The 27,532-nt window shown below is 38.3% G+C and overlaps 1 protein-coding gene across 1 annotated transcript; it reads right to left on the bottom strand.

Moving 5' to 3' along the window:
* Positions 1 to 2,511: 2,511 nt before the first annotated feature.
* On the bottom strand, positions 2,512 to 2,904 carry LOC142161863 (uncharacterized). Its single transcript, XM_075217755.1, has one exon. The coding sequence runs from the start codon at positions 2,902 to 2,904 to the stop codon at positions 2,512 to 2,514; it is 393 nt and encodes a 130-aa protein (XP_075073856.1).
* Between the last annotated feature and the right edge of the window lie 24,628 nt (positions 2,905 to 27,532).

Below are 27,532 nucleotides of genomic sequence, written 5' to 3'. Positions count from 1 at the left end.
CCCCGTTCAAGTTAAACCCTTGGAAAAGAACCGTGACCCAAAGAAAAACCAAGGGGGAGTTACTACACTACCTAAAAATAAACTAAAAAAATAAATTCTTTTTGGTCTTTTCTCTAGACTACTTCCCTCAAGAAAATTGTCTAACGGATCCGTCATCAGGAAGAGTCTCAATATTCCACTTTTTTTTCCGACTTAGTCCCTCAAGAACTTCGCCGAAAGAGATCCGTCATCGGGACAAGTCACTTACTATTTTAGCTTTCCTAATGAACTATTAATCTACATCAAAACAATCAAAGCAAGACAAAACAAGCAAAATCAAAAAGTCAATTATTACAATTACAAACATACAATGAAATATCCCTACCCCACATTTAAAATGAAGACATGTCCCCATGGCTCAAAATTTAAAGAACAGTGAGGTTAAGGAACTTCCCTAAAGACTCACTCCTGATCGGAGACAGTGTCTGGGTTCATGTTGCATGCACGTCCCATCGACCTCAACCAACCCAAGAATTTCTTCTCCGATTTCACTTGCCTCTCGGCCACCGCATCAACACGGACAAAGAAATCAGTGACTGAGGCACGCAAGCCAGCCATATCCTGCTCCAAAGCTGTCATACAGGTGCTCCGGTGTGGCTGTGATGGGCCTGCCATATCAACTCTCGGAGGAGGGGGAACCTCAGCTACCTCATCATCATCAGCCGAATCATCATCAGAGTCATCAACATTCACCACCGGCTCTCATTCAATTCCAATTTTTCTTGCCCGGAATGGGGCTTTTAGTGGCAATCTCCCATCAACCCGAGGGTCTTTAGGAACTCGAGCAATCCGGCACAGCCGGGTGATCAACGAAGGGAAGTAGTGGCCCTTTGTTAGCTCAGGTGATTGAATGAACATCTCTTCATGAAGGATCCGGTCCACATCAAAGTCACTATGGGACATAAAACAGTGGATTACGGACGCCCGTGGTAGAATAACATCTGTCGTGTTGCTGGATGGCAACAGTCGACTGTTGACAATGGTTAGCCAACACTTGGCCTCCCAATTCAAATAGTGGGAGTTGAGAGTAATCCTATGCTTGATCCATAGGTGTTCTCCATCCGGCCCACAGATAGTATCAAGAAGAGTTCCCCACAAGGCCCGTGATCCTCTAAAAGTATGATAAGGATCAAATTCACCCCGAAACATATGCAACCTGTATACCCTGCGGATGGCATCGAGGGATGCATTTACCGGGGTATTGCGTATCATCACAACCCCATTCTCATGTTCTGGCAGGTTCGCATAGAACTCCCTTACTAATTGAACATTATCCTCCTCCGGTACCTCGAAGAAAATGTCCAGCTGACACCACCGTAGCTCATTCAACATATTGGGGCATTCAACCTCCAAAGCCATTCGATCAATGTGTACCTCTGGTTGTAAATTCTTAGTTGCTTTCTGGTTGTACCTATTCTCTGCTGCGCTGGAGACAAACCAAGTGCTGTCAAACTAAGGTGCACTGGCTTGGCTCCTAGATCGTGAGTAGCTTCCCGGTCCACTGATGGAGGGTCCGGTGTTTCGTCTCTTCCTGGAGAAGCTCATTGTACCTGACATACAATGAAACGCCTATTACTGAGTGCGCAAAATGTGTGACTATGGATGGTTACTCAGACTTCACCATAACCATGTCACAATAGCTCCTTATATCTCTATTGGGGAAATTTCCCAAACACCTTGTGAGCAAAGTGCTATCCAGACACATCTAGCCCTCATGGGTACATCCAAGCTCCTCCCCAAATAAGTATACTACCACACCAACACACCCCACACTTACTTCATTCAATCACCCACCAATAACACCGTTCAAATATGCAATTCACAGCCCCTTCACCAATCAAACTCAAAAATAAAATTGAAAAGAAAAAACAAGAAGAAAAAGAGTAGACCAACAAATACATCTCAACACAACATAAAATTACATAACTACAACACAATACAACACAATGCCAAAGAAAAGAGAGAGAAGAGTTAGAATCTTACCTTAAGGGGGAAAGGAGGAGAAGAGTGGGAGATGGGGGTGGTGTGAGTGAAGGAGAAGAAGAGAGGAATTGGGGAGGTTAGGGGTTAGGGTTTATAGAGAGAGAGAAATTGGGAATATGGGGGAGGGGGTCGTGTTTTGGGTTTAAGAGGGGAGGGGTTTTGGGTTGTAAAATTAAAAGAGGAAGAAAAGAATTAAGAAACACGAAAAAAAATAAAAAAAATAAAATTACCTGGACCGACCACGGTCGACCATGGTCCACCGTGGCCGCGGTGTTCACGCCTCATCGCGGTATACCACGGTCCACCGCGGTCGCGGTGGGATGGAAAAATCGAGGCAGAATGTTTGCCTTCCACCGCAGTTTGTCGCGGTTTACCGCGATTGCTGTGCTATTTTTTTTAAGTTACATGAATAGCTAATCAACACACTTGTGGGTTGCCTCCAACACAACGCTTGAGTTAACTTCGCGGTACGACGCCATCATTTGACCATCACTCCTCATCCGCGTACTGGGGCTCTCCCAAAGTGATTACCACTCTATCCCCTTTTTCATCAGACATGCCAAGGTAATGTTTCAACCTTTGCCCATTTACTGTGAACTTGTTTGTCCCATCTTCTGATTCAATCTCTACAGCTCCACTCAAGAACAATTGCACCACTCTGAAGGGTCCTGACCATTGAGACTTTAACTTACCTGGGAATAATCTCAATCTCGAGTTGTATAACAACACTAGATCTCCGGGTTTGAAGTTTAGATCCAATATGTGCTTATCATGCATTAATTTCATCATTTCTTTGTATAATCTAGCACTCTCAAAGGCCTGGAACCTGAATTCCGCAAGCTCATGTAATCCCGTGACTCTGTTAGTGCCTGCTGTCTCCATGTCTAAGTTCAACTGCCGCAATGCCCAAAGTGCTTTATGATCTAGCTCAACTAGGAGGTGGCATGCCTTACCAAACACCAACTTTTACGGTGACATCCCAATTGGGGGTTTGAAGGCTGTGTGGTATGCCTACAATGCATCATCCAATTTCTTTGCCCAGTTAGTCCTTGTTGCATTCACTATTTTTGTAAGGACACTTTTAATCTCCCTGTTGGACATTTCAACTTGCCCGCTCGATTGTGGGTGGTATGGGGTGGTCACTTTACGATGAACTCCATATTTTTCCAGCAGCCGTGCGAATGCTCTATTGCAGAAATGGGTTCCGCCATCACTGAGTATAGCTCGTGGGGTACCAAAACACGTGAAAATGTTCTTCTTTAGAAAGCCTAGTACCCCCTTAGCATCATTGGTCGGGAGAGCCACTGCTTCGACCCACTTGGATACATAGTCAACTGCTACCAATATGTACTTGTTACCGTACGAACTGATGAATGACCCCATGAAGTCAATCCCCCACATGTCAAAAATCTCCACCTCTTGACTTGTGGTCATTGGCATCTCGTGTCTACGAGATATGTTGCCAGTTCTTTGGCATTCATCACAGCTTTTAACCCAAGCATGGGCATCCTTGAACAGAGTAGTCCAGTACAAGCCTAACTCTAATACCTTAGCTGCTATCCGAATCCCTCCAAAGTGTCCACCATATGGTGAAGCATGGCAAGCCTGCAAAACAGAATGTTGATCTTTCTCGGGAATACACCGCCGGATCATGTTGTCTACACATATTTTAAACAATATAGGTTCATCCCAATAATAATATCGACAAACACGAAAGAACTTTTTCTTTTGAATTGAGGAGAGTTCATAAGGTACAATACCACTTGCTAAATAATTAGCAATATCAGCATACCAAGGTGCCTCCTCCATTGTCATTTCCAGTAATTGTTCATCTGGGAATGTCTCTGTTATATCCTCAACCTCTCCTTTCTTTTCAGCTCCTTCCAACCTTGTGAGGTGGTCAGCTACTTGGTTCTCTATCCCTTTTTGGTCATGTATTTCCAGATCAAATTCTTGTAACAGAAGAACCCAGCGAATCAAGCGTAGCTTTGACTCCTTCTTTTCTATCAAGTATCTAATTGCTGCATGGTCAGTGTAAATAATAACTTTCTAGCCAATCAAGTATGACCTAAATTTATCGAATGCAAAAACAACAGCCAACATCTCCTTTTCCGTCACAGTGTAATTGAGTTATGCACCGCTCAGCGTTCTGCTTGCATAATAAATCGAGTGTATCAATTTACCCTGTCGCTACCCCAAGACTGCTCCTATGGTGTAGTCACTGGCGTCGCACATTATCTCAAACGTTTGCTCCCAGTTGGGTGCAACAATGATGGGTGCAGTCACCAATCTCTTCTTCAGTTCCTCAAATGCCAACCTGCATTCATTAGAAAACACAAAGGGGTGATCCTTTTCAAGGAGTTTGCACAATGGGTTAGCAATTTTGGAGAAATCTTTGATGAATCGCCTGTAGAACCCGGCGTGCCCAAGTAAACTTCTCACCGCCTTGACCGAAGTGGGCTGTGGTAGTTTTTCAATCACGTCAACCTTGGCATGGTCGACCTCAATTCCCTTATTGGACACTCAGTGTCCCAGGACTATCCCTTCTTGTACCATAAAATGACACTTTTCGCAGTTTAACACTAAATTTGTCTCCACACATCTTTTAAGCACTCTTCTTAAGTTGTGAAGACAATACTCGAATGAATCTCCCACCACGGAGAAGTCATCCATAAAGACCTCCATAATATCCTCCACCATGTCTGTGAAAATGGCTAACATGCACCGTTGAAATGTCGCCGGTGTATTACAAAGCCCAAAAGGCATTCTCCGAAAGGCGAAGATGCTATATGGACAAGTGAAGGATGTTTTCTCTCTATCTTCCGGGGCTATTGATATCTGATTGTACCCCGAATAACCATCCAAGAAACAGAAGTGTGAGCGCCCGGCCAACCTATCCAACATTTGGTCAATGAAAGGTAAGGGGAAGTGGTCCTTTCGGGTGGCTGTGTTCAATTTTTGGTAATCCATGCAAATCCACCATCCCGTGACTGTACGAGTTGAGATCAACTCATTGTTCTCATTTTGCACAACAATCATTCCCCCTTTTTCGGCACACATTGGACAAGGCTGACCCAATTTCTATCAGAGATGGGGAAGATGATTCCCGCATCTAACCATTTGATCACTTCCTTCTTTACTACCGCTTTCATGTTTGGGTTTAGCCTTTGTTGATGTTCTCTAGAAGGTTTGTGCCCTTCTTCCAAGAGAATCTTATGCATACAGAAGGTTGGGCTGATACCCTTTAGGTCTGCCATGGTCCAGCCAATGGCAGTCTTGCTTTCCTGCAGTACTTTTAAGAGTTGTTCTACCTGCACATCTAACAAACCAGATGATATAATAATAGGCAACGTAGAATCGGGGCCTAAGAAAATGAACCTGAGGTGAGCTGGAAGTGGCTTCAGCTCCAACTTGGGTGGTTCCTCTACCGATGGTTTTGCTGGAGGTGTAGCTCTTTTTTCTAACTCAAGGGACTCGAACTGAGGTTCCCATTTCCAAAATCCTTGGCCTTCAAGTGCCATGACCCACTCAGCCAACCCTTCACCATCCATTTCTTCTAAATTTATCAGACATGCCTCCAATGGATCTTTAGCAGTCAGGGTCACATCATCTTCTTGCAGTATCATATCCACTGCCTTCACTAGAGAGCAATTCACATATTCACTGGGTCTCCTTATAGATTGCTGAACATTGAATATGACTTCTTCATCGTTCAGTCTCATTTTTAATTCCCCAGTCTTACAATCAATCAGGGCTCTCCCAGTGGCCAAAAATGGCCTACCTAAAATGATAGGTATCTCCTCATCTACCTGACAATCCAGAATAACAAAGTTTGCAGGGAACACGTACTTCCCCACTTGCACCAATACATCATCAAGAATCCCAGTAGGTCTTTTTACCGTGCAGTCAGCCAACTACAGCAGCATCGAAGTCGGTCTAGCCCTGCCAATGCCCAGTTTGGTGTATATAGCCAAATGCATCAAATTTATGCTGGATCCCAAATCATATAATGCCTTTGCAAAGGCGTAACTCCCAATCGTGCACGGAATAGTGAAGCTACCTGGGTCGGACATCTTTTGAGCCATCGGTCTGGTCACTACTGCGCTACAAGTCTGCATCAGAGTCACTGTGGATAGATTTTGAAAATCAAACTCCGTGAAATTAGGTCTTTCATCATTTTTGCATAACCTAGAATCTCCCTCAAGGCATCCATCAAAGGAATATTCAACTGGATTTGATGCAGCATCTCCATGAATTTCTTGTATTGATCTTCCTTCTTTTGTTTTACCAGTCTCTGAGGGAATGGTGCAGGTATCACCCTTTGTGCACTGCTTGTTGGCTTCTCTCTGTTGGGGTTCTGTGGCACAAGAGGCACCACCTGTTCTGTAGTTTGTTCATTTACCTTAGCCTTATCCTTTTCATCTTGACCCTGTTCAACTACCACTTCAGTCAGATTTGTTGGTTCATCTACCTCTAGTGGAATTGGAGTGGCTAGCGTAGTCTCCTTGCTGGCTTGGGCAACCTCCTGCTCTTTGTCTAAATCTCTCCCATTCTGAAGCCTTACTACCATTAGCTGATTCGGGTTTTGCTTCTTGGGGTTAATATTTGTATCCGCTGGAAATGTTCCCTGGGGGTAATTGTTTAAAGCCATAGACAACTGCCCCAATTGAGTTTCAATGTTCTTTATAGTTGAATCATGTACTGCCAACTTTTATTGCATCTTACCATTTGTCCCAATGAGTTGCTGGAGCATCCTCCTGATCTCTACCATGTTGTTATCTTGCTGCTGAGGAGGTGGCTGATATGTCAACTGTTGTTGGTTCTACTGTGGGTAGCCTTGTTGTCTCTGGTGGTATGATACCATTTGGTCTTGAGCTTGCATACCCCCAGGCTGAGGCATATTGGGTCTGTATTGCTGATTTGGTGCAGGTCTCCACTGTTGTCCTCCTTGTCTCTGACCCCCAAAGTTGTTAACATAATTCATATCTTCCCTTGCCCCTTGATTTTCACCTTCTCCGCTCCATGAACACATAGGGCTGATTAACACAGGGTGTATACAACCCTCCATTTGTTGTGTCAACAATATGCACCTGTTTGGTACCCATCTCATCTATCTTCTTTGTCAAAATACTCATCCGAGTTAGAAGTGTGGCCATGTTCTCTGCCTGCGAATTATTTAGGTCAAGAGGTACTGAATGCACTATAGGTGTCAGTGTTGTACCTCTAGTCATCCACCCCGAATTCTGGGACATCTTGTTATGAAGGACCTTGCACTCGGTGAATGTCTTACTCAAAAATGCACCTCCAGCTGAAGCATCCACATTGGCCTTTAGATTGTTAGCTAATCCCATGTAGAATCTCTGGCCAAGCATCTGGTCTGGAATGCCATGGTGAGGACACTTCACTAGCATCCCTTTAAATCTTTCCCAAGTTTCTTGCAAGGTCTCAGTCGGCTGCTGCTTGTACTGTAATATTTCATCAATCTGCCTTGCAGTCTTGTTGGGTGGGTAAAACTTATTCAAAAACCGCTTTACTAATTCCTCCTAGGTGACAATGGAATTGATTGGGAGGAATTCAGCCAAGTCTCAGCTTCTCCAGTCACAGAGAACGGGAACAGTAATAGCTTGATAGCTTATGGGGTCACATTTGACTGCCTTTGAGTCACACAAATTGACAAAAAAAAATTCAAATGTTGCTGAGGGTCTTCAATGTGTGACCCAGAGAACAATCCCTTATTCTGCAGCAGATGCAACATGTTGTTGGTGATCTGGAATGTCTCCGCTTGTATTGTAGGTACAGCTATGGCAGTTGCCAGGTTGTCAGCTGTGGGTTGAGCCCAATCATAAAGTGCAGCTTCTGTCACAAGAGGTATCACCACTCTGACATTTGGGTCAACTTGCTCAACCCTGATGTTTCCGTTGACATTCTCTACGTCACCCATGTCAAAGTCAAGCTGTTGTGGTTGTTGTGATTGTTGGATCCTCCTGTTGGCACGGTTTAATGCCCTGAATGATTTCTCGGGGTCTGAAAGTCCTTCAAGCAGTTCTCCAGTCCTCGAAGGATTTCTAGGCATACACCTGAATTCCACAAGAGTTCAAACGTTAGAATTTCAATGAAAATTTAACACCTTTGAAATTTGATTTGAACTAATAATTTTTAACGCTACTTCTAAGTAGTAATAAATAAAACCGTTAGTTCCTCGGTAACGGCGCCAAAATTTGATAACACCCAACTATGCCTTTTAAAAGACAAAGCGGTCACTGCAAATATAATCCGATTTTAAGTCTGGAATCGAATCCTCAGGGAACTAACTTATCTATTACACTTTTCGGCAATGTTATTATCAACTCAATCAATTTCTAGATACAATATTTTTGATCAATAAAGACTGGGTTCTTTTGTTTAACTATTTCAACTACTATTAAAAACAACAATAAGCTAAAACAAAGATAATTCAATGGTAAAAAAGTCTAGGGCAGTGATTTCTCCAATTGCTAGTTTAGGTCTTGACTCTTCCGCTATAATCTCGCCGTAATACTCTATGAGGATTAAGAGTTATAGGCTATCGTAATTATCTCTCGATCAACTACAATAATTTACTAGAGCATTCTCTCGAACTACTCTAGCTGACTATGGGTATGCAACTCTAAATTATCCCACCAAAGTTTTGTTATCTCTAAACCCACTTTTAAGTTCAAGTAATGAATCTCTTCAATTACCCAAAAGTGGTTGTTCAACAGCTATCTAACCTAATATTCTTTCTCAAGCAATATAAGGTAATTAGACACGATTAATCAAGAGCCCATTCAATTAATCACCATACAAAACATAGTTGAACAATCATATCGTAAATCCGGCTCGATTATAACAACTTGAGTCAAAACTTCAACCAACAATTGGTTACATCAACCCTAGATAAGTGTTTAGCTACTCATAACAAAATAAGGAAGAACTACTAAATCGTTCATAATGTAAAATTGCAAGAATCAAAAGGAGATAGAAGAACTATAATGTTTGGTTGATCTTCTCATACTTGTTCTTCCTCCAAAAGTAGTCTAAAATTAGCTTCCCCCTTTAGTTGGGCGAGTTTCTAAAGCTTATAAGGGTTTTACAAAAGTTTCCCCAAAATTACACTTTGGTCCCCAACTTCCAGCGGAGTGAACAGTTCACCGCGGTCGCGGCCAACCGCGGTCGACCGTGGGTGAATGCTGAGCTTTCTGCCTCCCTTATTAATCTGCCGCGGTCGCGGTGGCCTTCTTGCCCAGACCATTTATGCTTCTTTGTGTTCGGGTAGTTCTCGAGTGGGCGTTTTTCTTCACATTATCACCTCCAAAACACTCCATGTTGCTTCCTTTCATATAATATTCTCTGCTAAACAAAAGAACACTATTTAGAGCATTTTGTTGGCAATTTATCTATAAAACAACAACAAAGTATGGTCATATTAAGGTGTGAATATCAACTATATAACCTACTATCAGTTCCCATGGAGGAAATATGGTGAAAATGAGCCAAACCCTCGCTTTAAAAGAACACTTTGCCTAGCTCGATTTTCGCACCTGCGGTCACTTGACCGCTTCTGCGGTTCCGCAGGTGCGACCCCCACTACCGCTTTTGCGGTCTCTCACTAGGCCCTCACTCCGCTTCTGCAGCTCCACACACGTAGGTGCGGTTCCTGCTTTTGCGGATCTCGACAGCCTACAGTCCGCGCCTCCCCAGCAAAATTCTGCTCCTGCAAGTCCCTTATCGCTCCTGTAGGCCCGCACCTACGGCCCTTTTCACGCAGGTGCAGTTACGCCAGAAGCCCAGTTGCTTCAGCCTTTCCTCAAATTTCATTTTCAATCCGTTAACCACCTGGAATCCACCCGAGGCCCCCGGGACCCTATCCAATCATACCAACACGTCCTAAAATATATTACGGACTTGCTCGAGGCCTCAAATCACATCAGACAAAGCTAAAATCACGAATCACACTCTAATTCAAACTTGATGAACTTTAGAACTTCAAACTTCTTCATTAGATGTCGTAACCTATCAAATCACGTCCGATTGACCTCAAATTTTGCACACAAGTCACATTTGATATTATGGACCTAATCCAACTTCTGGAATCGGATTTCGACCTCGATATCAAAAAGTCCACTTCCGGTCAAACTTCTCAAAAACCTTCAAATTCCTAACTTTAGCTAAATGACTCCAAAATGACCTACGGACCTTCGAATTTACTTTCGATCGCGCTCCCAATACCAGAATTACCATACAGAGCTATTCCCAGACTCAGAATCCCAAACGGACATCGATAACACTGAAATGCACTTCAATCCAAACTTATGAAATTCTTCCAAAGGCAAACTTCCACAATAGGCGCCGAAATGCTCGTGGAGTCATCCAAAACCCGATCCGGACATACGCCCAAGTCCAAAATCATCATACGAACCTGTTGGAACCTTCAAATCACGATTCCGAGGTCGTTTACTCAAAAATCCGATCTTAGTCAATTCTTTCAACTTAAAGCTTCTGAAATGAAAATTTCCTTTCCAAATCAACTCCGAGCTTACCGAAATTCAATTCCAACCACATATATAAGTCATAATACTTGAAGTAAAGCTGCTCATGGTCTCAAACTGCTGAACGATGTGCTAGAGCTCCAAACGAGTCGTTACACCTATCAAAATTAAATGGACAGGGGATGAGCTGGTGCATTAAGGAAGGTACATGGGATTTTAACAGGCTCCACTCTTCCAAGAGAATTGACCTTCGGAACTATAACACCACAGTGATTTTATTTAATAATTCAGACATAATTTTTTAAATAGGTTCTATGTAATTTTTATAAGGTACATGCAACACACGTAATCAAGAAGCCGTTTCAACCAGCGTTTGTTACTTATTTTCTTTGAAAAAATGGGTATCTAACAAATGACAGATCAAAACCCTCGTTTTTCTCCCTCTAAATTATTGTTTTGTCATATTGGCAAAACCCCAACCTTTAAACCCAAAATTAAATTTTTACAAGAACTTGGCTTTACCTGGGTCAGACCTTGTTATATTCATCAAAAATGCAATTCTTGAGAAGAGGCTTACATGCTATTTTTTCACAGAGAATGGAACATACAACAAAACCAATTTTCTTTTTTAACCCAACATATTATTTCTTTCCAATAACCAAGAAATTGAATAAAGATTTTCTTTTTAGCAAGAAATTAAATAAATTACATTATTCTACTAAGAAATATGGAAAAAGAAACATTAAAAACAAGAACTTACAAATACCACCCTCAGTGATTGAAAAATATTAATCAACATATAAATTAACACTCAATAACCAAAAATGATATAAACATAATAAAAAAAGATAAAACAAAATAATTTGCCCGTTTTAATAGTTTTACTAATGCAATCAAAACATAAGAATCTCGTTACAACTGAGAATAAAAAAATGGTGAAAACATTATAATTTTTGAAATCACTTGTATGAATTTCTAGATCCGCCAGTAAAAAAAAATAATTTAAGTATATACTTAATGTACGTTATATTAAAATAAGAATCACAAAATAGTAGATTGTGTAACAGGGAGCACATTTTTAGAATTAGAAACAAATGTATTCACAACTTGTTTTATTGGTGTAAAAGCAGTGTATCAGTGGAACAACAACAGTTTGTAGAGTTTCTAAATCTACTAGGAGGCTTGTAGGATATGGTTTTGAGGTGTTTTTTGTAACTTTTTGTACCATCTTGGTACCTTATTAATAAAACCTTTATCTTAGCAAAAAATAAAATAAAATAGCAGATTGTGTAACAAATTCATAAAAGAACAGTTGTATTTCTAATATTGGTGAACTTACTTACAATTTTAGAGAGGTATAACATCATTTAAATTATAGGTAAAGCTTAGGCAATAAAAAAAATAAAAATAAAACGTATAGTACGTAGGTAAGGGAATTCAAATGATATGGACAAAATTGACACGCGCTGCGACATGAGATTTTCTCCACATGTTATTTTCATAAATAAAATATTAAAAACGTAATACTATGTAACAGTTCTCAAAATAATGAGTGAAAATTATAATTTTTGTATATATTTTGTGTGTGTATATATAATTCTACATATTATATCAAATTTTTAATATTTTTCTGGCTACCGAACGTGAATAATTTTTGATGCGGGCTAAAAATGATCTTTGCCCTAAAATATTTACCATTTTAAGTTCATTAATTATTCAGGTCCTCTTCTTTCGGACAAAAATTGTTAGAAAACTTGCATGGAACATGCTTATCTAGGCGATAAAAATTTTATTTGACTAAATATAATAAAGTTTCAACAATGTTTTTTACAGATATGACTGGAAAATAAAAAAATATACACGTGGATTAAATAGTCACTGCATAGAACAAAGAAATAAAAAGAAATACGTAGTTGAAAACACCATTAAGCTATATAAAAAATTGCTACAAATAGTAAAGAAATTTCAACCAAGTTTTTTGAAAACAAAATTTGGCCTGCAAAAACAAATACATAATTAGAATAATAGCTTGCATCTAAAGAGAAAATAAAAAGAAATAAACAGTTACAACTCTATAATGTTGGCTAAAAAAAATCCTTTGGTTAAAAATAATGGGGTTACAACTGTGATGATATGATAGGTCATTTACAGTATTACCCTTCATTTCTGCGTTCCGAAACATCGAATAGCTCTGTTTACCTTCCTCGATTTGCGTGCACAACTCGTGTCCTTTTCCTGAATATTTTTATGAGAAAATTGATGAAAATGGGAAATCGTGCCTTAAAACTCTTTTGAGTTGACTACGGTCAACAGTTTGTGTAAACGGATTCGGATCAGTATTTGGACGGTCCAGGTGGGTTTGTATCATGATTTGAGACTTGGGCGTATGCCCGAAATCGAATTCGGAAGTACCTAGCTTGATTAAACATAATTTGTTGAAACTAACAATTTAAAGATTTAAAGAATTCTAAAGTTTGATTGTAGGTTGACCTTGTTGCTGCCGGATTCGAATTTTGATTTCGGAACTTGGTATAGGTTCGTTTCAGTATTTTATGACTTGTCTGTAAAATTTGATGCAAAACGGTGTTGATTTAACGTGATTCGGACGTCCGGTTGTAAAATTTCATGTTCTTAAGTTTCATTAAATTTTTTAATTGTTTTGGTGTACGATTCGTGGTTTTAGGTGTTATTTTGATATTTTGATCGCGCGAGCAAGTTTGTATGATATTTTTAGACTTGTGTACATGTTTGATTTGGAGCCCCGAAGGCTCGGGTGAGTTTCAGATAGGCTACAGATGATTTTTGAACTTGGAAATTATTGGTTTTTGAAAGTCTGCTATCAGCTGGTGTCTTCTTCTTCTTCTTCTTCTTCTTCTTCTTCTTCTTCTTCTTCTTCTTCTTCTTCTTCTTCTTCGTCGTGATCCCGAAGATACTCCCGCGATCGTGAAGAGTAATCTGGGCTGGGGAGGCTTTCCTTCATTACGAACGCGATGGCTGGTACGCGAACACGAGGCTTGGGAGGTGGGGAGGGTTTACCCTTCGCGAACGCGGATAACTTATTGCGAACACGCAGTGTTGAGGGACCTAGGAAGGGGGATCTGGGGTTTGCTCTATGCGAACGCGAGCCTAGGCTCGCGAATGCGAAGGTCTGGGTGAAAAAGCCTTCGTGAACGCGTAGGCCATTTTGGCTGCTATGCTTTATGTATGTAGCAGGCCCTTCGCGAACGCGAAGAAGGCCTGACACCTAGTCTCTTAAATATCCTAAAGACGAGATTTTACCCATTTTTCATTATCTTTTCATTAGAGCTCAACCTAGAGGCGATTTGGAAGATAAATAATCACCCTTTCATAGGTTAGTGTACTTTAACTTATTTTCTTCCTTCCATCAACACTTATTAATTTCTAACATTAATCTATGTTCTTTCATGGTAGAAAATTAGGGATTTGGTAAGAATTGAGGGTTTTTGTAAATTTGGGATTTAGACCTCAAATTAAGGTCGGATTTCGAAATTAATTACATACTAAGACTCGGGGGTGAATGGGTACATATGTTTTGGTCCGAATCTCGGGTTTTGACCAAGTGGGCCCGGTGTTAACTTTTGTTGACTTTTTAAAAAAGTGTAAAATCTTAACTTTATGTATTGTAATTGATTTTTCTAGCATTATTTGATGTTATTGAGTCAATTTTGCTTAGATTCAATTGGGTTGGAGGTGGATTTTAGAGGAAAGGCTCTGGTTGAGCTTTGATTTGCTTGCGGAGCGAGGTAAGTATTGGATTTAACCTTGATTTGAGGTAATTAGGAACCCTTGAGTTATGTGCTATGTGAATTACCTATGTAGCGGCATATATGGGAGGTGACGAGTGTATATACACTGTCAAAATACTTGTTTCCATGCTTTTCCGTATTTCATTGGTTATTTTATTTCATGTCTTAAGTGTTGCATGCTTTAGTTGCTTCCTATGCCTTAACTTGCTATTTATTACTTATTTCTCTCGTATTAAATGTTTGATGCGTTCATGCTTCCATGATTAATTGCTACTTGCCTTAATTGTCTTATTTGTACGCTATAATTGTCATATATTTGACTCGTCTTGTTGCTTTGTATTAATCGTAGTATTCCTTGATTTGGTACGAGGTTCTTTTGTGGCTTGCTTTCATATTTCTTTAATCGTAGAGATTCTTGTGATTTGAGTTGTTAAGTTATTTGCACTTAATGATTTTATTTATGGATCGGGTTGCACGCTACAACGGGTGAAATCAGGGAGGATTGATATTGATATGGTAGGATCGGGTTGCGTGCTGCAACAGATTTTATATGTGATTTTCATATGGTGAAATAAGTGAGGAATATAATATAAATTCTAATTATATGCTGGGATCGGATTGCGCGCCATAATGGATTTTACATGTTATTATTGAGATTGATATAACAAAATAAGGGAGGATTGTGTTTGAATGGTGGGATCGGGTTGCGCTCCGCAACGGATTGTGTGTTTTGTATTCATTGTTGTACTGTGTTAGTTTTCGATGCTTTCATACGAAATTCTGGATACTAGTGTTTCTGGTTTTATCGATTCTGAGGATTGAGTTTATTTTCATAAGTTAACTGCCTTACTTTCCTGTATTCCTTTCCTGTTATGATTATTATACTGCGTACATGTTATTGTAAGTGACTCGCCTTAGCCTCGTCACTACTTTGTCGAGGTTAGGCTCGGTAGTTATAGAGTACATGGGTCGGTTGTACTCATACTACAGTATGCACTTCTTGTGCAGATTTTAGAGTCGGTCCTAGTGGCAGTTAGTATATGGCTCAAATTGATTGCCAGATTAGAGACTTGAGGTACAACTGCTCGGCGTTCGCAGCCCTGAAGTCTCCTTCTATCTTATCCTAGATGTGTATTTCATTTCAGACAGTTTTACTTTCATTCAAAACATATCTGTATTATTCTAGTCGCTCATGCACTTGTGACACCAGTTCTGGGATTGTATCTAGATATTGCGGTTATTATGTTTTTTCATACTCTATTTCAGTTCCATTTCAGTTATTACAGTTAATTTGATTCGTTAAAAATGACTAAAAACTATTCTAACATTGGATTGCCTATCAAGCGAAATGTTAGGCGCCATCACGGTCCCGAAGGTGGGAATTCCGGGTCGTAACAACAATTAAGTCTTTTTACATATTTTATTTGAAATAAAGAAATACATAATTGGAAGAAAAAAATGCATTAAAAAAAAGAAATACAAAATTGAGGTAAAATATGGGTTGTACATCAAGAAAGGCATCTCGTTGCACAAAGCATTCCCTGTTTATACTGGGTTCGAAGAAGGTCACACCACAAGAGGTATGATATAGACAACTTACTCTAATGCAAGTATTAGTGACTGCTTCTACGATCCGTAAATTATTTTAAATGACTATGTGGCAATTAACATTGAAAAATATCCACTTGAAAGCTACTTTTTGAAGTTTTTCTTCACGTGGTGCTTATACTTTCTTGGGCCGAGGGTCTATTGGAAACAATATCTCTATTTTCAAAAGGTAGGGCTAAGGTCTGCGTATACATTATCCTCCCCAGATCCCAGAGTGTTGGATAATACTGAATATGTTATTGTTGTTGTTTACGCCCATACACCTAAATGAGGAATACACTTTCATTTTTTTACCTCATGTGAAATGAGAGATACACTTGTGCAGTTGAAATTGCAAAATATAATTATTAAAAACTATGTACTGCATCTTAGGCCTTTTGTTTTTACACGATAAAACTTTATGTAATCAATTGCCTATTGACAAACATTTAAACAAACGAGACCAAGACAATTTAGTGAATAAATTAGTAAACCTCTTATTAAAATATGAGTATCTATAACATTTCTTCTATTACTTGGATATTTTTTCCAATTAAGTCAATAGTTTTCATGTTCAAGAAAATAAATTCTTTCAATACATTTTCGGAAGATTAACATAGAAACTTCATGGATCGGAAAGTTTAAGCAGGCTCTCTTATGCATTAGTCACTACCTTCTTTATTCACACTCATTCATGATAGACTATAATTGCGTATTTTAGTCGCTTATTACACTCTAATTTACTGCACTTTAATTGAGTTTGAGCTTTAATCGCTGGTATTTTGCACTAATGGTGTATTTTATGCCTTGTAGGAGTGATTCCGAGCTATATAGATGTTATGGAAGGAATTTTAGTGATTTGGAGCTTTGAAGTCTGAGTAAAAGCCCAAGAAATTAAGTCGGGATCGAGTTCGAGGGTCAAATTTGATAGTTAAGAACAAACAAAGACTCGAGTAAGCATATTGCGCACTGTCTAGTAAAATAGACATAAATCTTTGCTCTAAACTCCACTTGGGCTATATAATATATGGTTGGAAAGTTAACTCAAAGATATACAACTTTAAGGTTTTATGTTTTTCTAAATTCTAAACAGAACAGGGTGAAAAACGTGACCGGGGATCTGGAAGCAGACTGAGGCAGTGTACTGTGAAAATATCGCGCCCGAACCGCGCCCGAACCGCGATCGCGAGCGTCCAGACCTAAAAAATTATCCTTTTTCGCTTCGGAGAAGGTATAATTATTTGAGCCCGACCCTACTTGGTATATATACATGGAAAAACGGTATTTTGAGGAGGTTGGACACTCTTTTGATACAAATTCGACCTAAGGAAGCAGAGACACAATAAGAGCAAAGCGGGGAATTCTTTTACGAGTTTTTCCTTCCTCTTCCTATTTTTTAATTGTTGGTTATGACTTTTAGTGTTGTAGTTTTACATACTATTATGAATAGCTAATTGAGCTATTGGATTTCTCTACTTGTTCAACTACGTGTTTATTGTTGTTGATTGAATGACCATCGATTGATTGTGCCTATTTATTGTGTGCTGCTTGAGAAAGGATACATATTTAGGTGGTTGTTGAACAACGTCACTCCTAACATATGTGAGAAATCAATACAGCGGATTTAAAGACAGGTTTAGAAATAACAAAGCTTTGACGTCGTCATAATGAGCGGTTAGATAAAGTCAACTAGCGTAGTTCGAGAGAATATGTCTAGTAAGTTATTCTAGTTGCTCGAGAGAGAATTACGACACCTAAAGTGCTCACGATCAGTAGAGAATACATTGACAAAATTGTAGGGAAATAACTAGAAGGATTCCGATAATTGGAGAAATCATAACTCCTGACCTCCTTAATTTAGTCTCCCATCCTTTGTCTCGTTAGTTGATAATTTTATCGCTTTCTAGTATTTGCTAGTTAATTAGTTAGAAATATAAATCTCAATCTTTATAATTTAGAAAATTGTTCAAACTTGTCTTTTTAGTGATATTAAACAGATATAGCTAAGCCTTAGTTCTCTGTGGGATTCGACTCCGGACTTTTAGATCGGATTATAACTGCAATGACCGCTTATTCTTTTTAGGACTAGAGTTGGGCGTGATCACTCATCTGCTAGAATCAATGATAAATTAGTTATGATTGGATATATAGTTATATACCAAAGTCATTAGTGTAAAATGAAAGATATTATTATATTAAAATAGAAAATGGAATGACAACCTGATATAAATAGTTAAATTGTAATGATACGTAGGGTGTGTTTGGTACAAAGAAAAATATTTTTCAATTTTCTTAGAAGTGTTTTCTTGAAAAATGAGTGATATTATCACTTATTTTCCCTTGTTTGATTGGTGAATAAAAAAAAATTCGAAAAATATTTTTTAGTATTTTTTTAGAGAGTAATTTTTTTTAAGAGCATAATTTTATTATGCTACTCTCCTCACCCCACTTCCCTCAAATCTCCTTGAAAAAGAGTTTTGAAAAATATTTTCTTCTTTCAATAGGGAAAATATTTTTCTCCAATTAGAGGAAAATGAGTTCATGATGAAAATATTTTCCAAAGCATTTAAGCCAACCAAATATGGAAAAATTAAAAAATATTTTTCGAAAAATATTTTCCTTCGTACCAAACACACCCATAGTGTAAAATAAATCTCTACTGTAAGTGTATACATAATTTAGATCTTTTTTGTTATTATACATACATACATACATACATACATACATACATACATACATACATACATACATACATACATATATATATATATATATATATATATATATATATATATATATATATATATATATATATATATATATAAACAATCTACCCTAATACAAGTATCAGTGACTGATTTCACGATCGTAACCTATAGGTTATCCGAAATAACTTTATTTTTTATGTTCTGAAACTGTAAAGCCAATTACTTTTTACACTATCTTAATTAAAAGCTAACTATAGAATTACTGTCTATTAGGTAAGAATTGTCACACCTCCTTTTTTTCCGAGGGGATAGCTGTAAGCGACTAACTGCATTGTTAATGTAAATTTTTTTACGTGTATATAGCTTAAATGTTTATTCATGAATTCCATTGGCTAGCTACTCACGAGAACGTGACCCATAATTAATTAACAAGCTGCCTAAATAATGAACTTTCCTTAATCATGAGTTTCATTGGCTCATCATGCTCTACCAATTTCCCTGTATATCACTACTAGAAATCCGGTAAAAAGCGACCACAAAAAGCGATCAACTTAGCCTAAAAACGACCAAAAAACGACCAAACATGCATGATCGCCATATTGCTGGTCCCTTTGTTTTAGGGACCAAAGTTGGTCGCTAGTTGCGACCAACTTTGTCTCTAAGGTAAAAGGACCAAATATTCCGGGTAAAGACTATAGCGTCCAACTTTGGTCGCTTTATTATTTTAATAATATAATTTTGGCGACCAAAGTTGGTCTCTAAATGTAAAATACGTTATTTATTTATTTATTATTAATCATAAAATAGCGACCAACATTGGTCTCTAATCCAAATATTATATTTTAAAATCTGGAAAATAGAGACCAAGATTGGTCGCATTTTTATTAATCTTTTTAATTTTTTTTAAAAATAAGCGACCAGAGTTGGTCGCTAACTTCAAGAAATAATATTTTTTTTAATTATAAGCAACCAACTTTGGTCGCTATATTTCCAGAATTTTTTTTTAAAAAATGGAATAGCAACCAAATTGCGACCAAAGTTGGTCGCTTTTTTTGGTATATTTTTGGCAGAAAATGCTTGTATTGCGCAACTACACCACCTGTCAGCTTAGCAAAAATCCTAAATAGGCATTTTATGCCAACAACAACATTAAAACTAACAAACTATAAAGTTCAATAGAAGTAACACATTAAGCTAACCAAACTAAGTTAATTGTTATTACAAGTCCATTCGAAAACCGATTGTATTTGTATAGTTGAAAGTGTATAAAAGTCAAGGATTGTTTTGTACATCATTATCATCACCGTCTGATAAACTTTCATCACCAAGACGGTATCCAGAAGGGTGCACTTGTCTAGGATGGGAAGAACGATCACGGGGAGGACGGGAGGAATGGGCACGGGGAAGGCGAGCCTCTGGCGATGAGTCACGAGACCGGGGAATCGAAAAACTGCCTGAAGCTAGGAGAGATTTGATCTGCTCTTGCATGCCAATGTACTGAGCATCTCTAATCTTTTCTCTCTCCTTGGCGGCTTCTAGCTCGGATGTGAGCTTTGTCACAGTCTCCCGCATAAAGGAGAGGCTCTCCCCATCAAGTTGCTCGGCTTGCGAGGAAGTCCCTATTCCTTGCATTCCACACTTATAGCGATGAAATTTCTTAGTAGGAAGCCTGTATATCTTCCCCCATTTTGGACCCCCAGCAGCCTGCATCCAGATTCTTTCAGCATCCTCGTCGAAAAGTTGGATTGGGTCGCTCGACTCACTAAGTAGCTGACTGCGTATGAATTCCTCCACTTCAGCTGTGAAGCGACCCTATAAGAAAAATTACATTGAATTAGTATTTCAAAATTCATATAAAAGTAAATCAAAATACTTAATGAAAAGTGAAAACTTACATGTACAGTCGAGGCTCGGCCCTCGACCCACCTTTCTTGATCCGTCTCTTTCTTCTTCTTTACAATATGAGTCTCCTTGAATAGCTCATCTTGGTTCATCAGACGCCCCAACTTCTTCTCCTGAAAACTCATAAATTTTAGTTAATAAACAGAATAGATATACTTTGAAAATTAAAATAAATTAAGCAATTACGAACCATTCTTCTCTTTATTGTCCCTAGGCTGATCGCACCTCCAGTGTGCAAGGATCCTCCCTTCTCAGATGCACGAGCTTTCTTTCCTTTTTCGCTCTTCTCTAAGAACTCTGCGGTAAGCCATTGTTTTTGCAAATCCTTCCATAAATTCTGAAGCAACCAGCCAGGCTTCTGGTTCAACTTTCTAGCTTTGGAGAAACAACGCGACAACCGCTTGCGAGCTTTGAGAAGAAAATTTACAGCCACATCCGCGCTATAGCGGTGTTCCCATACACACTTGCTCTGTATTTCAAAAGTTAAAGTATTATATGGAAATATCATAAATTCTATATTCGATATATTATACTTAGCTTTTGTTAGCTAATAATTATTCAAAAGTTAAGTGCATTAACTGCTTATAATATAGTATATAATTATATTATTATTTTAAAAAAATTATAAAATATAAATATATATAATATAAAAATGGCGACCAACGTTGGTCGCTACTTAAAGGGTAGGCAGATACCGACCAACTTTGGTCGCTTAAATGGGGCCCAGTTATACAATTTTAATAATTATATTATTAATTTAAATATTATATGAAATATAATTAAATCTGATTTAAATATAGCGACCAACTTTGGTCGCTAAACTAAATTCTTGAATAAATAGCGACCAAAGTTGGTCTCTATTCAGGTCAACAATGGTCAAAATTAAAAATCACTTTTGTATTTACTATCTAAATAATATAAATGTAAGCCGTTAATACTTTTGTAATACAAGGGATGAATAGTACTACGAATCGTGCGTGTGTGTCTATATATATATATATATATATATATATATACTTATACTATACTAAGTATATATATTATATATATAAGCTATATTCGATATAATATTAGCTAATGCACTCATACTTAGTGCATAGTATAGTGTAAGTATATATATATTATATATATATATAGACACACACGCACGATTCGTAGTACTATTCATCCCTTGTATTACAAAAGTATTAACGGCTTACATTTATATTATTTAGATAGTAAATACAAAAGTGATTTTTAATTTTGACCATTGTTGACCTGAATAGAGACCAACTTTGGTCGCTAATTATACATGAATTTAATTTAGCGACCAAAGTTGGTCGCTAAATTTAAATCAGATTTATTTATATTTTATATAATATTTAAATTAATAATATAATTGTTAAACGTTAGAACTGGGCCCCAGATTAGCGACCAAAGTTGGTCTCCATTCCGTTAAGCGACCAACTTTGGTCTCTAAGTTTGAATTATATTTATTTATATTTTATAAATTTTTTTAAATAAAAATATATTTATTAAAATTTTATAACTAGGTCCCAATTTGGCGACCAAAGTTGGTCGCTATCTTCTGACCCTTTTGATTGGCGACCAACGTTGGTCGCTATTTTAAATTATATATATTTATATTTTATAATTTTTTTAAAATAATAATATAATTATTAAAATTTTGTAGGTGAGTCCCACTTTAGCGACCAACATTGGTCGCTAATATCAGTATACCTTTGACCAAGCAAGTCTGACCAGTCCAGTCAACAGTTTGACTAAATTAGCGATCAAGTGGCGACCAACCTTGGTCGCTAATTTATTTCAAATATTCATTTTATTATTTTCGCTAGTTTGGCGACCAACTTTGGTCGCTTTTTGCAACAGAAGCTCTCGAACCACAAATGGCCAGAAGAACTTCATGAATCAGTCTCTAAAATTAGATGAAAAAGCAACTAAAATGATAGCCACATAAACCATATTTAACATGAGACAAAATAATACAATAATTAATGAAAACAAACAACCACCTAAAATTACATATTTATGCAACAGTTAAACAAGCAAATATCACAAATGGAAAGCCCAAAATATTATTATCACATGAGCAGCAAAGCGGAAAGAAAACAAAACCAAACAAAACAATTCAAAGAACCACTATACCAAATTAGAGACAGTTTCGACGGAAAATGCTTCTACCCAAGGCTTACAATATTAGGTTGGAAACTCAATAATTTTTATACGAACCTTGTATTTGTATTGAGAAATCTATTAAACCTATAAGTATTTTTAGTTTGGAACTCCTAAGTAAAATCAATTGTTGGTCTAGTAGCAAACGGAGGAACCAACTTAAGTTATGTTCTTGAATATCTGGCGAGGGTTTGAATCCATTGTACTCTCTTTTTAATCACTTTTTTTTTCCGCAAAACAACACCTTTGGAATTTATAAGGTTCAAATTTTGAATTCGCCTCTGCTTCTGTCCAAAGTGTGAGAAGTTAACCAAACACCAGAAAATAATTTTGTCCACGAAATACATTTTACCAAAATTGAGACTCCCACCATATCAGTATACCCGAGATATGGAATTATTTTCTTGAACCTTACCATCATTTATAGCAAGAACCATTGTGCAGTCCATGAAGTTGGGATTCTGTGAGCTACTATTATCACTGCGCAGTACTCAAATTCTATCCATATAGTTTTCTGGATTATGAAATCTGTCGCTTCATCAAGCACTAATATTTTCCTTCTTTTCAACTGTTACTACCCAAAATCCGTTAAAGATCGTGATGGCGTCGGACACTACTGTCAAGCAAGCCAACACTAAATAGTTAATTAATTTTTCATTTTTATATTTTTGAGATCATAAATTTCCTTCAACTTAACTAGTAATAGATGAACTTTACAGAATAATAATAATAATAATAATGTTTTTCAATTTCAATGTTGAATATCCCATAATTATCCCAGAACCTTATTACGACCCAAATTCCACATTAGGCCGTGATGCCACCAAACACCGTTGTTAAACTAGCCAACACTAATCAACTAGTAAATCTTCATTTAAATAATTAGTACGTGAAAACTTTTCCCTATTGTTAAAAAAGTTAGGAGTTTTAAGCTTAAGCATAATTAGAGGAAAGTAATAATGACGAACTTATATCATGATAGTAATCCAAAAAAATAAAAGTCTACCAATGTGTGTGCCAAGACCTAGTGTCACAAGTATGTGGACAATCTAGTAGAATATACAAAACCATACTATTGGAAAGGAAATAGACAGGAAAAATAAAGACATAGAAAGACTCCAGCTGCTGCAGAACGGCTCAAAAGGGCAGCTCACCGGAAGTCTCAAGCTGAGGAGTCCACTCTACGCGCCAGACTAATGACTAGATGCACATGCCTCAAAGCATACACAATCAAGTACAGAAGTATAGCGTGAGTACATAAAAATATGTACCTAGTAAGTATTTAGTCTAACCTCGCAGAAGTAGTGACAAGAATTCGACTTCAACACTTACTAGGGCCAACAATATAATAATGTGAAGTTCCAATTCTTAAAGCATAATGTATGTAGATAACAGTCAAGCTTAAACTAGAACAATAACAGAGGAATTTCCTCCATCATATTTTTGAAGGCAAGACACTTTCATTATTTAAAACAAGTGGCATATCAAAAAATGAAGCATACAACTACAAAGAGTTCCCATTCTATTATCACACACAATTACCATCGAGGACATTCGGCCCGATCCAACATAAAAGTAAAATGTGCATTGCCGAGGGTCGAACGACGCGAACTAAAGATGCATCTATTTACCCCGCTCGCAAATCATACATGCGACATGGTAAAAGTATAACCCCGCTCGTAAATCATCCGTGCGACGCTGTCAAACGTAAATTTTACCATTTAAAACACAACACTTCTTCGATTCTTTTTCAAAACTGAAAACAATTTTCTTGAAGCTTTTAAATCCTTAGATTTTCTTCAACTTAATTAATTTCTTGCAATTAGCACATATGATCAAATAATAGTGTCCACAAAGCATGGTGTATACCTAGAACTACCTGGACAATAATAGAAATAGTAGTTACGTACGGACTCTCGTCACTTCATGCGTACGTAGCCCCCACAATTAATCGCATATTAATTAAGTTCACCTATGGGGAAATTTCCCTCTTAGAAGGTTAGAAAAGAGACTTACCTTGCCCAAAGCTTAATTCCAAATTCAAGAATGCACTCAAACTCTCAAATCGGAGCAAAATGATCCAAAACTATTCAAATGAGGTTAGAACTAGTCAATACATGCTCAAGAGTTCATATTCTAACTATTAAAGTAATTCATCCCCAGCCCCACATGCCCGGATTCCGAAAATTTTCAAAGAGAGTTGTTATCCATAACCTAAGGATCAAGAATATATGATTTTTACTTCAGTCCATAACGAATTTCGTGGTTAAATCTTGTTTTTATCAAAAACCTAAGTTTTACTCTAATCCCATGATTTCACTAATCTTTACATGTTAATCTACCCAAAATTTAAGTATTTAACTCACATGTAGTAGGAATTACTTACCTTCAAAGGCTTGGTGAAACCCCCCTCTCAAGAGCTCTAAAATCGCCCAACTATGGACTAAAAATGAGCCCAAAATGTTTAACTCCCGCAACAAATGAAGGTCACTGCCTTCAGTGATTTCCGCATATGTGGTCCTGGGCCGCACCTGTGCCTACCGCATCTGCGGAAAAGGGTCCGCTTCTGCGAAACTCCAATGGGCCGGTTGGGCCACTTTAGCGGAAAGCCAACCGCTTCTGGGTTACGCTTCTACGGAGAGAGGGCCAGTTTTGTGGTTCCTGGGCTGGCCACCCATGGCCGCATGTGTGATGGCTTAGCCGCTTCTGTGGTCTCACACCTACGCTGGCCAACCGAAGGTGCAGTTATGATAGAAGCCTGGAGCTTCATCTCCTTCTCATATATTCAACTCAACTCGAGTCTCGTCCAATTGACGCTCGGGGCCCCCGCCCGAACATATCGACAAGTTTAGAATGATAAAACGGACTCGAATACTCGAAACACCAGAAACAACATTAAAACTAGGAATCATACCCTAAAACCAATTGATTCAAACTTATGAACTTCACGTTCTTCAATTTACTTCTAATGTGACGAAACACACTTATACTACTCGGATTGACACCAAATTTTGCATGCAAGTCTTAAATGACATTGTGGAACTATTCCCGATCTCGAAATTCCGTTTGGACTCAATATCATCAAATCCCACTCTAAAATAAATTTAAAGAACTTCCAAAAACCTTCAAGAACTAACTTTCACTCTTATGCACCAAAACGCTCCTAGATCATCCAAAACTCAATCAGAATTTGCTCCCAAGTCCGAAATCATCATACAAACCTATTGGAACCGTCAAATTTTGATTTCGAGGTCGTTCACTCAAAATTTTGACCGGAGTCAAACTTGGCCTTTTAAGCCAACCTAAGGAACCAAGTGTTCCGACTTCAATCCAAACTCTTCCAAATCCCAAACCATCCATCCCCTCAAGTCATAAGTCCGCAAAAGCAAGTACAGAAAGTCTTGTTTAGGGAAACGGGGTTCTAGAAAGTAAAATGACCAGTCGGGTCGTTACATTCTCCATCTCTTAAACAAAGGTTCATCCTCAAACGGGTTTAGATTCATATCTGAGGTGCTAAATAAGCATGGATATCTGTTCCGCATGTCCTCCTCAGATTCCCAGGTCGCCTCCTCGACTGGTTGGCCCCTCCATTGGACCTTTACCGCAAAAATCCTCTTGGATCTCAACTGGCGATCCTGTCTGTCAACAATGGCAACTGGCTCCTCCTCATAACCCAAGCTCTCATCTAGATGAATAGTACTGAAGTCTAACACATGAGACAAGTCGGCGTGATACTTCCGAAGCATAGACACATGAAAAACAGGATGAACCCTTGATAGGCTGGGAGGTAGAGCAAGCTTATAAGCAACCTCCCCAACCCGCCTCAACACCTCAAATGGGCCTATAAACCTTGGGATCAACTTGCCTTTCTTCCCGAATCTCATAATACCCTTCATCGATGAGACTTTCTGTCACGACCCAAAATCCCAACCCGGTCGTGATGGCGCCTCTCGTGAGGAAAAGGCCAGCCAATCAACAAAACAATACATCTCTTTATAATTACTTAGCAGGAATAAGTCTAAATCATGGGCAATATAATCTTAAATGCGAAATAAACGTGATAGAACAAGGAAAACCCTCCCAACTCAGCCCGAAATCGGGGTGTCACAAGTCATGAGCTACTACAAAGTTTACTAATATTTTACAAAGTATGGAATTATTATAAATAACAAAGATAAGGGAGAAAACGAGGCTGCGGACGTCAACAGCTACCTCGTTACTCCTAGTCACCGCCTGGTGTGGAAAGAATCAGCGCTCAGGAGCAAACTCAGCTCTGCCTATATCTGCACACATGGTGCAAGGAGTAATGTGAGTACTCCGACCCAGTGAGTAATAAAAATAAATAACGACTGAAAACATGAAATCTCATAACGGCACAATATAGCGCTATCCCAAGCAGTAAAATCAGTTATACAGTAAAATAGTGAGTATCAGATAATTCTTCTTTTAAAACAGTAAAGACAAATAATTTCCACAGTAAGGATAAATCAAAAGCTTGCCCCTCGGGCTCAATATGTAAATCTCAGTATAGTATCAGCCCCTCGGGCTCACTCCCAACTCACCAGCACACAACATCAGCCCCTCGGGTTCACTCCCAACTCACCACACACAAGCAACGGCCTCTCGGGCCCACTCCCAACTCACCTGGGTACCCTGCGCTCACTGGGGGTGTGTACAGACTCCGGAGGGGCTCCTACAGCCCAAACGCAATATCAATAGGCCTGAAAGCCTTCACACATCACACACGAGGCCTGAAAGCCTCCTCATATAACACTCGAGGCCTGAAATCCTCCTCACATCACTCAACATATCCTTACGTATGGCCCTCGGCCTCAATCAGTCCAGAAAATAATCATAAGCCTCTTGG

Source organism: Nicotiana tabacum, chromosome 1 (genome assembly GCF_000715075.1).
Source record: "Nicotiana tabacum cultivar K326 chromosome 1, ASM71507v2, whole genome shotgun sequence".
Lineage (NCBI taxonomy): Eukaryota > Viridiplantae > Streptophyta > Magnoliopsida > Solanales > Solanaceae > Nicotiana > Nicotiana tabacum.
Note: the sequence above shows the minus strand (reverse complement) of the source record. Positions and strands in the feature narration are given on the sequence as shown.

Excerpts from the sequence above, each read along its gene's own strand:
- LOC142161863 (XM_075217755.1), bottom strand. The coding sequence starts at position 2,904 with ATGGAGACAGCAGGCACTAACAGAGTCACGGGATTACATGAGCTTGCG.